The sequence below is a fragment of the Citrus sinensis genome, chromosome 1 (assembly GCF_022201045.2).
Source record: "Citrus sinensis cultivar Valencia sweet orange chromosome 1, DVS_A1.0, whole genome shotgun sequence".
In the NCBI taxonomy this organism is placed as follows: Eukaryota; Viridiplantae; Streptophyta; class Magnoliopsida; order Sapindales; family Rutaceae; genus Citrus; species Citrus sinensis.
This window is the reverse complement of record NC_068556.1, coordinates 11,762,442-11,778,637: the sequence shown is the minus strand read 5'-3', so window position 1 is coordinate 11,778,637 and position 16,196 is coordinate 11,762,442. Positions and strand designations below refer to the sequence as shown.

Genomic DNA, 16,196 nt, shown 5'->3' with positions numbered 1-16,196 from the left:
AATAAGGGCATATCCTTAGTTTTAATAGAAGCTCATTATTGTCTCTTCCTCCTTTAAAGTGGTAATTTTGCCTCTTGTCTGAGTTGTGAAGGACCTTGTCCTCCTCTTCTTTTTGTATATCTTTCTTGCTTTATGATTTCTTATGACTAAGAAAATAGGAATTTAGAATAGTAATAATTGGTACATGTTACCTTTCCAAATGATTCCCTTGTTTTTTTAAATTTTTACTTCATAATTTCTTTATTTTTAATAGATAATAAATTTCAACCTTTGGATTCATTTAAATTGGATCCAACAGTTTGAAATAGCCTTTTGCAGCATAGAGGGACTTTTAGTCCCTTTGTAGAAGCAATAGTTCCCTATTTAGGGGTGTTCTAAACTACTCCTTATGGTAGATGGACGATTTCAAGTGATTGAAATGATGAATGACAATGTTTACAAGTTGGATCTTCCATGTAAGTATATTGTAAATGCAAGCTTTAATGTTGCTTATTTGTCTCCTTTTAATGTACATGAAGATTTGAGGACAAATCTCTTTTAAGAGAGGGGGAATGATAAGAAACAGTTTGCTAAGCTTTATAAGATCCATTAAGCATCCATAGAGGTCTAAAATGAAAGAAGCACTAAAAGGATTAATTGACCATGTCTAAAATTCATGCCTTGTGATTAGTGTTAAAAAATGTATGTTTATTAAGGGATAAAATTGTTATTTTGTGCTTATAATATAATTCACATTTATAATTATGTAACATATTATGAATTTCTAATTATTTTCTAAATATTTTATTTTATGTATTTTGTGGTTTATTAGGTAAAAATAATAATTTCACGTAATTTGGGGCTCCAAACAAATGTACGGATGTTAAATTTAGATTCCAGAAGTTTCAAAAATTAGGTCATTGTCGAGAAGGAACTGCCACTTTTGTTGGAAATTTATAAGTTTTTACCACGGTAAATGTGGTAACTGTGAAATTATAAGTTTTTACTATGTTAGGTATTGTAATTGTTAGTGGAATGTGTTAGATGTACTTGAGTGGATTAAGTTGGTTTATATTTTGTAAGTGGGACAAATATATGGCTAAGATGTAATTTGCTTTATTTATTTGTATGGTGTGGATTAACCATGTATTAGTATAAATAGAGAGGGGGGAACACACCTCTCCACACTTTTTCTTCTCTTCTTTCCCCTCAAATTCTTCTTCTCATCTCTCTTTATAATATATTTTCAACAAATAAAGTTAGTTTTATTTCAATTTCAAATACCATTTTTTATGAATTTTTCAATTTTAATAATTTCCTTTATTTCAAATATGTTTAGCTAAATACTAATAGTTAGGGTGAGGTGAAACTCTGAGTAAGAAAATATGATTTAATCAAATTATATTTTAACTATATAAATTAAATTATTTTCTGTTTAATTTTATACATATTTTATATTTTGAAATTTTGATTTATTATAGATAAATAAGAGAGTTTGGCACAATAAATTCTTAATATCTATATATATATATATATAAAGTTGGGACTTGTGGAGGTGATGTGGCATCACAATTTCTCATCTTTGTATATTCTCTATTATCTAATAAATAGAGATTTATTTTTTAAGATTTGGCTTTTCATCTTCTCATAATTAATTTGATTGTTATTACACAATAACAATTATGTAAAGGTTTTATCTTTTTGTATTCTCTATTATTTAATAAATTGGTTGAGATTAAAAAAATAATTACATTACAAAATATTAAAAATTAAAAATAATTATTAGATTACAAAAGATTACATGTCTCTTCCTCTTTCTATTTAAATTCAATAATATGTAACCATTAATAATAATTAATTATAAATCTTGAAACATTCATTTATTTTATTATGCCAATAATTAAACTTTAGTGGCTTAAATACATCAATTATTTAATATAGGAAGGAAGGTTTCTTCATCTTCCCTCAACAATGTCATTAGGGCCTAATTTTAATATCATAATCCTATATTTAATTATGCAACATTTTGTTTAGTGCCTTTTGATTTCTTCAAACTCGATAAATATTAAGTAGTTAAGACTTGTGACATCATTATTTCTCATCTTTTTATATTCTCTATTATCTAATATATTAGTTGAGATTAAAAAATAATTACATTACAAAAATATTAAAAATAGAAATAATTATTAGATTATATGTCTCTTCCTCTTTCTATTTAAATTCAACAATATGTAACCATTAATAATAATTAATTATAAGTTTTGAAATATTCATTTATTTTATTAAGCCAACAACTAAACTTTAGTGGTTTAAAATACATCAACTAATTAATATAGGAAGAAAATTTCCTTCATCTTCCCTCACCAATGCCACTAGGGCCTAATTTTAATGTCGTAATCTCATATTTAATTATGCAACCTTTTGTTTAGTGTCTTTTGGCTTCTTTAAACTCTATAAATATTAAGTATTTAAGATTTGTTATGTTTGAGTTTTTTTATTTTATTTAACCAACATCCTCTTTAGAAGTGTTCTTGTATTTTTATTTTTTGACTTATTTGAATTTTTAGTATTGTATGCTTCATGGAGTACTATTTTCTTCATGAGTTAAATAATGGTAAAGATAGTTGGACGATAAGAGTTAGGTTTTGTAAGATGGAGGAGTCTGTTAATATCAAGAAGAATGGAGAATTGATTAGTGTGAACATAATTTTTATTGATGAAAAGGTTGTATACACTTAACTATACACATTAATATATATTTTTAAAGTTAACAAAAAAATAATTAACTTTCATAAATAACATTAGTTTTATAAGGTTGAGACATCTTTATCAATTCATATTTTTTATCAGTTTCATCAAGTGCAAAAAAAAAAAAAAAGATAATACTAAATTCTTTTTTTAAAGCTGCACGAAGCGCAGTTCTATTTCCTAATCTTAATATAAGGTATGGTAAAATGGTATTTTAACTTATTGTAAACAAATTAAATTTTGGCACAATACATACTTAATCTATAATAAAATTAATAGGAAAATAATGATAATTTATATAATTAATATTTTGGGCAATAAAATAAAAATAGAAAGAATTTATTAAATTATATTTATTACTAAGAGTTGATTCACAACCCTATCTAATTTAATTTCATAGTTTTTATCAAATTAAATTGCATATATTTAAATTTTATTTTCATTTTTTTAGATAAAGTTAAATAAACAAATTAAATCTTTTTTCTGTAGATCGACCTTGGACTCACCGAGCTATAATATAACAAGACACTCTTGAATACTTTTGAGTCTTGTCACTTTATTCAGGATACTAATCATAAGGATGGTAAAATCCACCACAAGTTTGGTGCCCCATGGGACCCCACCCCAAATACAGTAAATTTTGAATAATTTTTGGGGAGTAGGGTAGGGAATATGGGAAAAATAATCTCAAAATTTTTAATGAGGTGGGATTTGGTTTTGTACTCCCCACCCTACCCTCACCCTAATCCACATTATATATAAATATTTTTAATTTTTATTCAATAATTTTTGTTTTATCAGCTACAATATTGGTTAACAAACTTTCTCTTTTATTTTTACTTAATATAAATAGGTTATAATTAAAATAAAACCCTATGATATAATTCTTATTCAACCTTTAAGCATTATTATGTTTTCTTTTCTCTCTTAGGTGCTGCTCTCTTCGAACATTTTTCAGTTTTGATCTCATTTCAAGATATTATTTCATATTTTTAGAGTTTTTTTTAAACACTTTATAATATGATAATGATTTTATTGAAGTCTCTAATTTTTAATTTACTAAAATCATATATCCATACCTATTATAAAATAAGTAAAAGGGGAATGGAGTGGGGATGAGGAAATCAGTTCCCATATATGGATTTCCCATCCACACCCCACTAAATTTATTTGGGAATATGGTGGGGAATGGAGGCAAAATTTTTAATAGGGTGTGGATTGGGGTAGGCCTCTTGTTATGCAAATTTTATTGTACTCACAAGGACAATAATCTACTGCAGTATAGATCAATGGAGACGAATGTCGATCTCACAAGGAGATAGATTTAATTATGTTTAGGTTTAATTTTCTAAGTGTTTATATGAACTGGCTGGAGATGATTTTTGAGTAATACTAAGAAACAAAAATAGCAGGAATGAATTAAGAATGAAAATAATGCCAATAAAGTGCTTGAGTTTTTGGATTCACACTCAACATTTCACCATAGGCTTAATATTCATTTTTAGTTCTAATTAATTTATGAGGGGATATTTTCACTCCTCATTACCCTAACTCTAATAAATATGGTATCAAGTGCTCATTGTGCCGGGGGAAATAATCTTATGTTAAATATGATATCAAGAACACGTTGTGCTAGGTGAAAATAATCCTACTATCAACAATGCGGCAAGATTGTCCACTAAATAACTTAGATGAATTCTCTGTCAACATTGAGTTAAGACTAGGGTTGGCAAACTCCAAATCTGGATCTGGATTTAGATTTTTATGTCCGGATCCACAAAAAATTATGCGGATCCGGATGTGGGTAATATCCGCAACGGATGCAGGAGCATATTCCGGATATCCGGATCCGTAAAAATTAAAATTAAATAAGTTTAAAATATAATTTAAAAATTCAACAATTTAAATAATAATGTCAAATAAAATTCAATTATTATCCAACAATTAACAATTAAACATAAATATCATACAACAACATCATAAATCTACAAATAAAAATATCATAACATAAATTAAACATAAAAAATAACATAAATTCAAGTACCACCATTAAAATCCACAAATAAAATTAATGCATTTAATTTAAGTAATTAAACCAAAAACCCAATTAATTAATTAATTAAAGTAAATATGAAATTAAAGTAATTCATAAAGTTAAGGAAGATCACAAACTATATTTATGCATAATGACAATAATTAATTTAAAAACTAAATAATAATAATAACAACAACAACAACAACAACAACAACAACAATAACAACAACAACAACAGAAGATGATGATAGATAATAATTATGAGAGGCCACCACCAACTGATTTGATTTGAATGGTTGTGTAAATGCAATCCACGAAAGCACAAAATGACACCAAAAATGCCTCGCCCTTGCTCACTGAAAATCTAAAATTGATTTGCTGGAAATTTGCGTGCTCACCTTTTGTATTAACAGCGACCAAAGACAAAAAGAATAGATAAGGCAGCCATGTGTGGTGTGCATTCGCGAGCCATTGATGCAGTGGTTTGTTGGCGTTCGATTACAGCAAAGTGCACTGAGCAAGGCGAGACAAGGCAGCCCGCGTCTGACAACAGCAACGCGTGCTCAGGTTAGGCAAGGCATCTAGCCTTCGATGACAGCGATTGCCAGGCAGATGGCGTTCAACGGTTAGGGATTTGGGGTGGCTTTTGATTTCAGCCGCTTGTGAGTGGTGGGGAGCAGGAGGCGTGAGGCGTGAATGGTTTAGGGTCACTGGATTTTTTTTTCAATTTTAACTTATATTATTTTGAATGCAAATTTGATTAAATTAATAATACAATTAAAATTAATTTGGATCTAAATATCCGGCTTTCTGAATGCACTTGCATCCGGATCCCGATTTGGATTCGCACGGATTATAATTCTTAGGCTCTGGATCCGTATTTTTTAATGTGTGGATTCATATTTTTCAGGATCCGAAACTTTCGGATGTTTTCAGATCTAGGGTGGACTGGGATTGTTTTGTCATCCCTAGTCAAGACAAACCACAAAGACTATAGGGGAATTTTTTCTCTAATTAATATAGTATAAAGTGCTCATCGTGACAAATAATAATAATTTCGCACTAGGGAGCCGGTATACCAATGCAAAATCTAGACAAGATTATTCTTATCTGTCAACGGTGAGTCAAAACAACCTAAATAATTCAAAGAAAGAGAAAGTAAACTTATCAAATTAAGCCTATGGATCATGTTCAGGCTTTATCTTTAACCCAAGCTTGAAAATAAATTAGCTACTCATTTTTTAACTATGGGTAAAATAAAATTTTTATTAAAATACATAGAAAATACAAGATAAATAAGGAAATACATAAAATGAAGCTCAAAAATTAAGTAACGAGTGTCAAATTAGAGGGAGTAGTCCCTTATTTATGGATACACTGAGTAAATCATGGCCATCAGAATTAAAACAATTTAGATGCTTAGGATTACGCCATGTGGCAAGTTCTGATTGGATAGAACACATCATCAGGGCTGTCATTCCATGTATGTGCATGTATCATGTGTGCATTTTTTTTGTCCACTAATATGCTGCCACATCATCAATCAACACAAAAGTTAATTTTTTGGTCCAATAATGTACTGCCATGTCATCAGTCAGTGCCATGTCTGCCGATCAATGACACATCAGTTGGGCCCCACCAAGATTCTCAAATTACAGCATTGTTCACGTATACAATACTATTCATATATATAATATTGTTCATATATACGATATTGTTCACGTATACGATTTTGCCCTTTAGTCCTTCCTGAGGTTTTTAGCTATTTTGAGCTAAAAAATTATATTCGTTCTGCTGTCCGACTTCTCATTAATCGTGAGATGACCAAAATACCCCTGAAAAGATTGTCGGAATAGAGATATTGAAAATTTCAATCAAGACACCTCAGAAACGATTGTCGGAATAGAGCAAGTTCATTAAATAGCTTTAAATCGGGAGATGGAGATACTGATAATTTTAGCTAGTGGTGTGTCTCTTTTATACATGGGAGACTGGTTTATCCTTTTTAGTGTACTATGGAAAAGGATGTGTTAATGCTAACGAGTCCCCAAGATTTGCACACAAGGCATGGTTTGGCATTTATACAAGGTGTGGTGGAATCTTTTGTTTATGGCTAAAGACTCTCGAGGAAGGCAAACATGAGAGTAGGTTTTTCAGTAAGATGATCGACATGTGTCGAATTTGTATACTCTAGATAAGGTGGAGTATGATAATTCTTGGTGTAGAGAATTATAGTTGCTGGATAAAGCACAAGATTAGCGATTCTCATAAGCCCTATGTGAGTGTAGTTTTAGGCAGATAAAGAAGGTGGAGATAACATGGTTGTGTGGAAACACGATGGATCATGTTTCGTCACCTAATTGAAAAATTTGCCAAAGTAGAGATTGTTAGGAAATATATCTTATTTTTCAATAAAGATTTCTTAGGATATTTTCTTATTTAGTAAGATTCGTATTTAATGAATAAGTAATTTCTTGTTTGAAATTTGACTTATTCAAGGAGGAGTACAATTAGTATAAGAAAAATAATACTTATATTACAAAAAATAATCATTATATATAGGGAGGTTGGGTTCACTTGTTGACATAACACAACAATAAGTTCTCTACAAGTAAACAATTTCTAGTGTGAGAGAAGCAGTAAGTCTATTGAGAGGTTGAGTGAGTGTGAGAAAAAATACTAGAGTGATTGTAATAATTTTTCACATAGTAGATTTTTCTATCATCATCCTTGACGGCTGTGGTTTTTCCTTCAATATAAGAGTTTTCTACGTAAATTCTTATGTTGTGTGATTGATTTTATTTTCCATCTATGTTTCTATTAATTATTTGTTTGATATTGTTGCTTGCAAAATCTTGGGTAGGATTAAAATTCCTAAAAATTATTTAAATTAACGTGAATGAAAATTAATTAAATGTAAGTAAATTTTATTTGTTTTATGAAATAAGTTAATCACAATCATAATATTGTTATTTAAGAATGAATAATTTATTATTACAAACTAATTTTAATTAATTAGTTAAATTGTTGATAACTTATGCCTTTCATTTGGAAGATTAATGTGTCCAAACTAAAAATCTTGTCAAATGAGGTTGAGGTTGGGATTGGACAATATATTATGAAATTGTAAAAATTATAAAATGCAACCAAACATTTCCTGAGCCCACCAAAGAAGATATATGTCATTTTTTTTTAGGGAAATATGAATTTCATTAAATAGACAAAGCAGTAGATAACCAGGGAGGTGGAACATGTCTCCACTCACTCGGACCTGACATAGAACTCCCCACCCTTGCAACAGTATGGGCGGCAGTGTCGCAGATCGACGAACAAAAGAGAAAGTCACTTCTCCTAGGGAGCGAGCTAAAGCTCAACAATCATCTATTACAAGACCAAAACCATTAGGATAGACAGTATTGTCGCTTATAGCATTGAACACCTCCAAACAGTCTATTTTAATAATAATTGGAAGAGCATGAATACACTTAATCCAACTAAGAGCTTATTTGACACCTTGTGCTTCTGCCTCACGAGCCCTAAAATGTCCCAGCAAGGGAGTACATTTTGCTGCAAAAAACCTGCCCTCTGAACAACTGATGACAGCCCCAAAACTAACCTTTCCCCTCGAGTGAAAAGTCACAGCATCAATATTACATTTAAACCAACCCTCCCGAGGTCTCTCCCAGTACATTGACCCATGATTTAAAGCAGCAGGTTCATAAATAATGAAAATGTTCTTCTTAGCTTGCTGCCACTGGAATAGATGTTGGCCTGCCATATTAAGGATGGTTGATACCCTGCCGAATTTATTCCTCCAAACCTTGCCATTTCGATTAATCCATAAACTCCAACAGATCATGGCCACAATGTTGCAATCAGCACTGCTACAACGAGTGAATAAGTTCTCCAACCAAACACCAAAATTCGTACAGCCACCCACAAAACCAACTAGCGATAACAACCAACATGTTTTAGCAAAAGGGCATTTTACTAAAATATGCAAAAGTGATTCGTTTGATGCATTGCATATGGGACATATGGAGTTTACCTCTACACGTCGTTGAATGAGATTATCAGTAGTGGGAACAACATTCGCTACGGCACGCCAAATGAAATTCTTGACCTTTGTAGGAACTTCCAGTTTCCAGATTTTGCACCAAATACAGCTGTCAGGAGGCTCATTGATAGAGTCTAGCAGCTTGTAACAGCTGCGAACTGAGTAAATCCCCTTCGAATCAGCAAGCCAATACCACTCATCACTTGCACGTCGTGAGCTAAGAGGAATCTGAAGGATTAGCTCAGAGTCCCTTCTATTAAAAATGTCCCTTATCACATCATAATCCCAGCGTCGTTGGTTCGGTATCATGAGGCTACTGATAGGGGCTGCAGCAATTTCTTCAGTCAATTATGTCGTAACAAGTTCATTCTCCTTATCAGGGAGCCAAGGAGCATTACCAATAGTGGTGTGCTGTCCCCCCCCCCCCCCCGACTTGGGTCCGGCTGCCCTAGATAATAACTTTTTGAGCAGCCATAATCGATCTCCAAGCATAGCTCGGGTTGCTGCCCAATGAAGCCTCAACAAAGGAAGATTTAGGAAAATATCAAGCTTTGAAAAGTTTACTTACAAGAGTCTGTGGATTAGATAGTAACCGCCACCCTTGTTTGCCTAACATTGCTATATTAAAATTGTGGAGTTATTTGAAGCCAAGTCCCCCATATGCTTTTGGCCTACACAATCTATCCCATCTCATGCAGTTGATGCCTCCACTGCCATTGCCACGAGTACTACACCAAAACAAGTTCATCATTTTTTCAAGGTCTCTACACAACTCAAGGGGCAAGAGATAAACATTCATGGCAAAATTAGGCATTGCCTGTGCTACTGTCTTCAATAGAATCTCCTTTCCGACTCTAGAAAGTAGCTTTTGGTTCCACCCCTGAAGACATTTCCATACCTTGTCTCGGATATATCTGAAAATCTCAACTTTGCCACCTGCCAATACAAGATGGTAAACCAAGATAGAAACCATGGTCATCTGTAGCTTCAACTCCAAGAACTCCACACACCTATCTGACAGCTTCCTCCTTGGCGTTGGCACTGAAAGATATTGAGGATTTGCTGTAATTAACTATCTGGCCCGAAGCGGATCCATACATGGTCAAAATATTCTTCACTAAACAAGCCTCTTGGTCAGTAGCTTTGAAGAATAGGAAGCAATCATCAGTGAAAAAAAGGTGTGTAATCGAAGGTGCTCCCCTAGCCATTGTAGCACCATGTAATAATCCCGCCTGTTCATAATGATGGATCAGCGAGCTTAGCCTTTTTGCGCAAATGATGAACATGTACGGCGATAAAGGATTGCCCTGTCGAAGTCCACGGCTAAGCACAATAGGTCCCACTTCTATGCCTTCACGGATGATCTTGTAATTAACAGTAGTAACACACAACATTATTAAGTCCACCCATCAGCGGCAAAGCCCATTCTCAACATAATTGCTTTAAGAAATCCCCATTCAATCTAGTCATATGCTTTAGACATATCAATCTTAAGAGCTGCGACCCCCTCCTTTCCTTGTCTCTTCCATTTTAGATAATGTACAAGTTCTTCCGAAATTAGGATATTATCCGTGATTGCTCGACCAGGTACGAAGGCACTTTGAGCTTCAGAAATAGGAGAGCCCAGAATTACCTTCATACGTTTCGCCAACATCTTTGCAATAATTTTGTACAAGACATTGCACAATGCTATTGGTCTCACATCGGCCAACCGTTCAGGCTGTGTCTTTTTAGTGATCAACACAATGGATGTATCATTTAAAGCAGCAGGGAATGCACAATTAGAGATACAGTCCAAGAAAGCTATAGATATATCATTACCAACAATATGCCAAAATTTTTGATAAAATGCAGGATTCATACCATCGGGACCTGGCGATTTATTAGGATGCATACTAAAGATGGCGTCATGGACATCTGCAGCTATGAAAGGCTCCATGAGGGTCTGGTTCTTTTCAGCATTAATTCGAACCTTAACACAATCCAGAACTTCATCACACACACTACCACCAGAAGAAAATAGTTGTGTGAAGTACTCGATTAAATCATTAACTTTGTCCGGATGAGTACACCACTGGCCCTAGTCAACAGTTGAGAACAAAGTGGCGAACGGGTGCGTAACGCGTGGGAATCTGCCGAACAGTTCGGGCCAAATCCTGCAGAAAGCGAAAAAGCGCGGCGTCCTCGTAACAGGCTCGGTCGCGGCGTCCTCGTAACAGGCTCATTCTCTTTTTACACTTAGAAATGCGACCTTTAAAGTCACAGGGAGATGGTCTCCCCAACGCCTCAATTCATTACCACAAGCTAAGATTTTATCTTGAATTGAACAGCCCCCTCGATCGTTCCAGCTATCCTTAACGATTTCCTCACAATCGGGTTCACGAAGCCACATATTCTCAAACTGAAATTGTTTGAATCTGGACGTAGGAACCAAAGGAACTGGTTCTAAAAGAATCAGGAGGTGATTGGAACAGGATGCTTCAAGGCAAGCTACTCTAGCTTTGGGGAAAAGCCAAAACCAATTTGCAGTCGCAAAAGCTCTATCCAAGCGCTCCTCCACCCAAATTGTAGTTCCCCGAAACCTTTCCCACGTGAATTGATACCCTTCCATGCCCAAATCCATGAACTCTGAATTAGCCACAACATCTTGGAAACCACGAAACTTCCAGTTTGGGTGCTCGCGATTTCCTCTTTTCTCACTCAATTGTAAGAGGTCATTAAAATCCCCTAGACACTCCCACGGCAACTTTGAGAAGGAAGCAAGTGATCGAAGCAAGTTTCATGAATCCCGACGTTGACATGATTCAGGAAAACCATAAAAACCAGTAACACGCCATTTCCCCAAATCCGACTCCTCAACTACAACATCAATAAAATTTCTCCCATATTTCAGTAAGTTGACTTTGTATGTAGACTTCCAGTATAATGCAAGCCCACCACTCCGGCCCATTTTAATCTTTATAGCTTCTAATTTGTCTCTACGACACAACGTTTCCATTAATGACAAGATATATGTCATTAAATCCTATTATTTTAAAACCCTGAATTACCCTACTTTCTAATTGCACAGCTCTCTCCGTCCCTTGAACCCTAGAAAAAAGATGGTGTGGTTTCAGTGTGAAGATTGTGGCGAGAATCTGAAGAAGCCGAAGCTTTCCAATCACTTCAGAATTTGCTGTGCCTCCAAGGTCTCCGTTTCCCTTATTTGTTGTTTTTCTTTTTTTCTTTTTTTTGGGAGAAATATTCAGCAGATTCATTGCCACTAAGATATTCGAATAATAATCATAATTAGCTTTTTTGGCTTTTGCTAATTGCTCAGTTATCATGCATCGATTGTGGAGAAATATTCGGGCAGCAAAATGTTCAGAGCCACACACAGTGCATTACTGAAGCGGTGTGTTTCTCATTTCTTATCTTTCCAATTCTACTGTATCACTGATTAATTAATGTTATTAAATTATGGCCATGCATTTCTCACTTATAATTAGAATGTTATTTGTTCTACCATGTGTTAGTTTCCGAATCCAGGCTTCGTATACTTTCGCTTCAGATTTGAGTTCTATGTAATCCAGGATATATTGGATTGATATTTAAGTGTTAAAGAGTCCAGCCAGATTATGACATTTGGCTTTGGATTTGAAACTTTTGTACTCAGGAGAAATATGGTCCTAAGGGTGAAGGCAAAGTGTCAAATGGGATGAATGCCAAGTCGAACAAGGAATCAAAGCAGCAACCTGATATTGATATAAATGTTGGATTATCTGAACGCCCACCTTGGTTTTGTAGGTATGTACATTTTTATCGTGCTTACTTTCCATGTCTTTTCCATTTTTATAAATAAGGAATCAATAGGAAGGCTGGTTGTGACTGATGATGATAATGTTAAGGACCGTAGTAATTGCATTGAGCTTTGCAATCTATTTATGTTGATGCACAGCGAAGTCGTTCAGTATACAAGCCTCTCTTTTGTCAAAGGCTGAATGTTTTTCTTTAGTTCTGATTTAATAATTGACTATCATTTTCAGATTATGTAATTAACTTAACCTGCTGCCCAAAACTTTTAGAAGTTTTTCCACTCTTTTTTTATTCCTTTTTGGGTTCAGTATATTTTCATTTCTACTTTATGTTATGAGGTAGGACAAAGCTTTTTTGGTGAGACCATTTTCCTGATTTGTTGAAAGAAAATGATATTAGGAAGGAACATTGAAGGATGCTTCTTCAATTTCCAAAGGGAATGGAAGAATAAAACCTATTGAAATATAATTTTATGTCTTTTTTACTTTAGAAATTACAGATGCAAATTAATATATACTACTTTAACTTTCAAAGATATGGTGATCAGACTAATAATAAAAGTCTCTTTGTGGATACTGGATTGTAGAAAGTAACACCCATCTCCTTTCTTTTTGGAATTCTATTAACTAGGTTGGAAGTATGTGTACTTTTGTATCTCCTTTTGCTGTGCCCTATTTGCTTTACAGATATTACTTGGAAAATAAAATGGTAGACAACTAAGTTGTTGCTAGGTTGAATTTGATCCATTTCTTCTCAAATTTCGGTATTATTCATAGAACACTAACACTTAAGAGAGTTCTTTGATTTCATTAAATTTGTGAGATTGTTCATGCATAGAACTTAGCTTGCACTTACTATTTGCAAGTACTTCTAATCTTATGATTGGGTTCTTGAATATTACTCTGTATATATCTGTTTCTGCAGTCTCTGCAACACTAAGGCAACCAGTAGGCAAACCCTGCTTCTACATTCTGAAGGAAAGAAGCATAAGTCAAAGGCACGAGCTTACCATGCTGCTAACCAACAAGCTAAACAAACAGAAGCAGCTCCTGAAATGAAGGTTTCAACTGGTGAATTGGCCAACGATAAACATTTTGAGGAACCAAAAGTGCAAAATCTCTCTAAAGAAGCAAAGCATATTGACCCGGACACATTGAATGTGAACTTGCCATCTCCTGGGAAGAGAAAACATCATGCATTGGAGAAAGATGGTGCTGGAATTAAGACTGGCAGTAATACTCCAGTTGAAGCTGTCAATGGGGAAGTGATTCAAGTGGAAAAAGAAAAGCCAGGGGACACAGAGAGGTCATCAAAGAGAGCCAAACATAATGTGCTTATAGAAGAGACCGAAAACAAAATAAAATGGAAGAAGTTGATAACCTCAGCTCTGAAATCGGTATGTTTCTATGGATGCTATTCTTATGTGTCAGTATTATTCAAATGGGGTAACTAAAAATATTTTAATGATCTACTTATATTTGGTCAGCTATATATTTTCATCTTTAACCTAACCCTGACTATGTGAAAGTAAAACTTTCCTTTCCCTTGGACTTAGAAGTCACAGTTTATCCTGCATTTCATTTTTTTCTTTCTAGTTACCAAACATTCCACCCCACCCACACTGAATTAGATGTAACTTCTTGGAATTGAACCCATGACCTCTTACTTACATTGCAAGAGGCCAAACCTAGTGAGCTATCATCTGGGAATGCCATGCATTTCATTGTTGTTCGCACACGTGCATTGACTTTTTCTTCATTGCTGTTTGTAATGCAGACTCCTGATGGAGTTTTGAAGTTGAAAAAACTGAAAAAACTAGTCCTGAAGGCTCTGCAGGAATCTGGCATACAGGAAGATGAAACACAACTCAGTAATGTGATAGAGCACAAGGTCAGCTTAGGGAAGGGACAATGATTTTGTTTTGGGTGGGGCTATTTGCATCAAAACTTTTCGCTGAACACTCTATACACTCATCTACTAAGTTTGAAAAATTAAGTTCACTCTCTATACTCTTAAACTTAAAAAAAAAAAAAGAGATCCTTAAGTCATTTAAATTAATTATCTTTATTTAATCAAAACATCAATAGAATTATTCATTTTTTTTAAAAATTGACATATATATATATAGTTACAGCAATGGTCAAGTCAAGTTGTACACGGATTCTTTAATTAATTTTAGCTATAATTAGTTTTTAATTAATTTAATGAATATATTCGATATTGGAAAAGTGCACCCAAAATACAATTGGCAATCGATCAAAAACGTGATGCCAAGAAGAGGAAGGATCGAAGAAGAAGTGGGATAGGTTTAAGACATTTTTGTTTATTTTTAATTTTATATTGAATGGAAAAAAAGATGAACATGTTTCTTACTGTACTTTTATTATAATTTTTGAAAAATTAAAAGGATCACAAGTCTCTAGTAAGAATCTTTCAAAATATTGATTTTTTCCTTGTTCAACTAATTACTGTTTAAGATGTTGGAAATAATTTTTTTATGGTTTAAGACGAGAATTATTTGTTAAATAATAGGTGTGCTATGTATGTGTTCATAGTAATTATGTTATATTGGCTCTTAAATAGTAATTTACATGATGTATATTTTTTTGTAATAAATTGTTGTATTAAAATTTGTAATAAATTAATTTTATTAAAATAAGAGTGTTCAGAGTAATTTTTAGAGTGTAAATAACTCTACCTTTTTTTCCCCCTTCAGTTATCATTTTCTTTGGATCATTTATATATGAAGAACTGAATCGTTATCTTACCCTACTGAGTTTGTTTCTTGATCATCATTTCCTTCTTTATCTGGTGCAGATTGATTCAAGCTCCAGGTTTATAATTGACGGTAAATACGTCCGCGTAGCTGCCAAAGTATGAACAGGATTGCTATTATTAGGAGCATCATTGCAGTAGTCTTCACAGTCTTGCAGGGTATTTTATTAATTATCTGTTGATTTATATAATTGGCTTTCAGTGGTTCTTTTTGCAGTTGAGCCGACACAAATAGTAGACATGGAGCTCATTCAATGAGTTGTTCTGTGTTTTTTATTTGCTAGAAAATTTAGAAAAGTTTTCAGGAGAAATATAGGGACTAAATCCCTTTGATGTGATGATATTAGAGAAGATAGTGTAATTGCAAGTTTCCTTTGAATTTTCAGAATGAAATTGATTTTCAGTCTCATGCTGGTGGAATCCCTTTTTGTTATTTATACAATTGCTTCTAGCCTACCAATTAATACAAAGGATAAAATTAATTGATTAATCTTACAATTTGATTTAGATATAGATGAATCTAATTGGTGCTAAGCATCTTTCGGAGAATTGTTCCGGTCTATTCTGAGTATTATTTTATAAAATTTTATGTTAGAACTCTTGTTGAATGCACCAAAAATTTCTGCACAAAACTAGGCCTGTAATGATTTGAGAAAAATTAGGTTACTGAAATTTGATTGAATTCTAAAATTTTAATCAAATATCAAATTAGATTATAAATTTATCATCCAAGTATCTACATAAAATCCCTTAACTTTGTTCTGTTCAGAAAATTTTGAACCATTTTGTATCAATCAATTTTGCTCG

The 16,196-nt window shown here is 33.3% G+C and overlaps 2 protein-coding genes across 4 annotated transcripts; one reads left to right on the top strand and one right to left on the bottom strand.

Annotated features, from left to right (window-relative positions):
• Positions 1–9,456: 9,456 nt before the first annotated feature.
• On the bottom strand, positions 9,457–10,213 carry LOC107176628 (uncharacterized). Its single transcript, XM_015529414.1, has 2 exons — positions 9,943–10,213; positions 9,457–9,860 (listed from the first exon to the last, which is right to left on the bottom strand). Exons 1-2 carry the CDS (start codon positions 10,211–10,213, stop codon positions 9,457–9,459), a joined length of 675 nt encoding a protein of 224 aa, XP_015384900.1.
• Positions 10,214–11,087: 874 nt separating this feature from the next.
• Positions 11,088–15,798, top strand: LOC102627652 (UBP1-associated proteins 1C). 3 transcript variants are annotated; one of them, XM_025097655.2, is made up of 7 exons: positions 11,100–11,711; positions 11,890–12,007; positions 12,139–12,213; positions 12,475–12,605; positions 13,539–14,010; positions 14,391–14,504; positions 15,432–15,798. In XM_025097655.2, the coding sequence occupies exons 2-7, from the start codon at positions 11,921–11,923 to the stop codon at positions 15,492–15,494; spliced, it is 942 nt and encodes a 313-aa protein (XP_024953423.1). In that variant the 5' UTR covers positions 11,100–11,711; positions 11,890–11,920; the 3' UTR covers positions 15,495–15,798. The 3 variants fall into 3 exon arrangements, with proteins under 3 accessions (XP_024953424.1, XP_024953423.1, XP_006475517.1); XM_006475454.4 differs by having other exon boundaries at positions 11,102–12,007; XM_025097656.2 differs by lacking the exon at positions 14,391–14,504 and having other exon boundaries at positions 11,088–12,007.
• Positions 15,799–16,196: the final 398 nt, after the last annotated feature.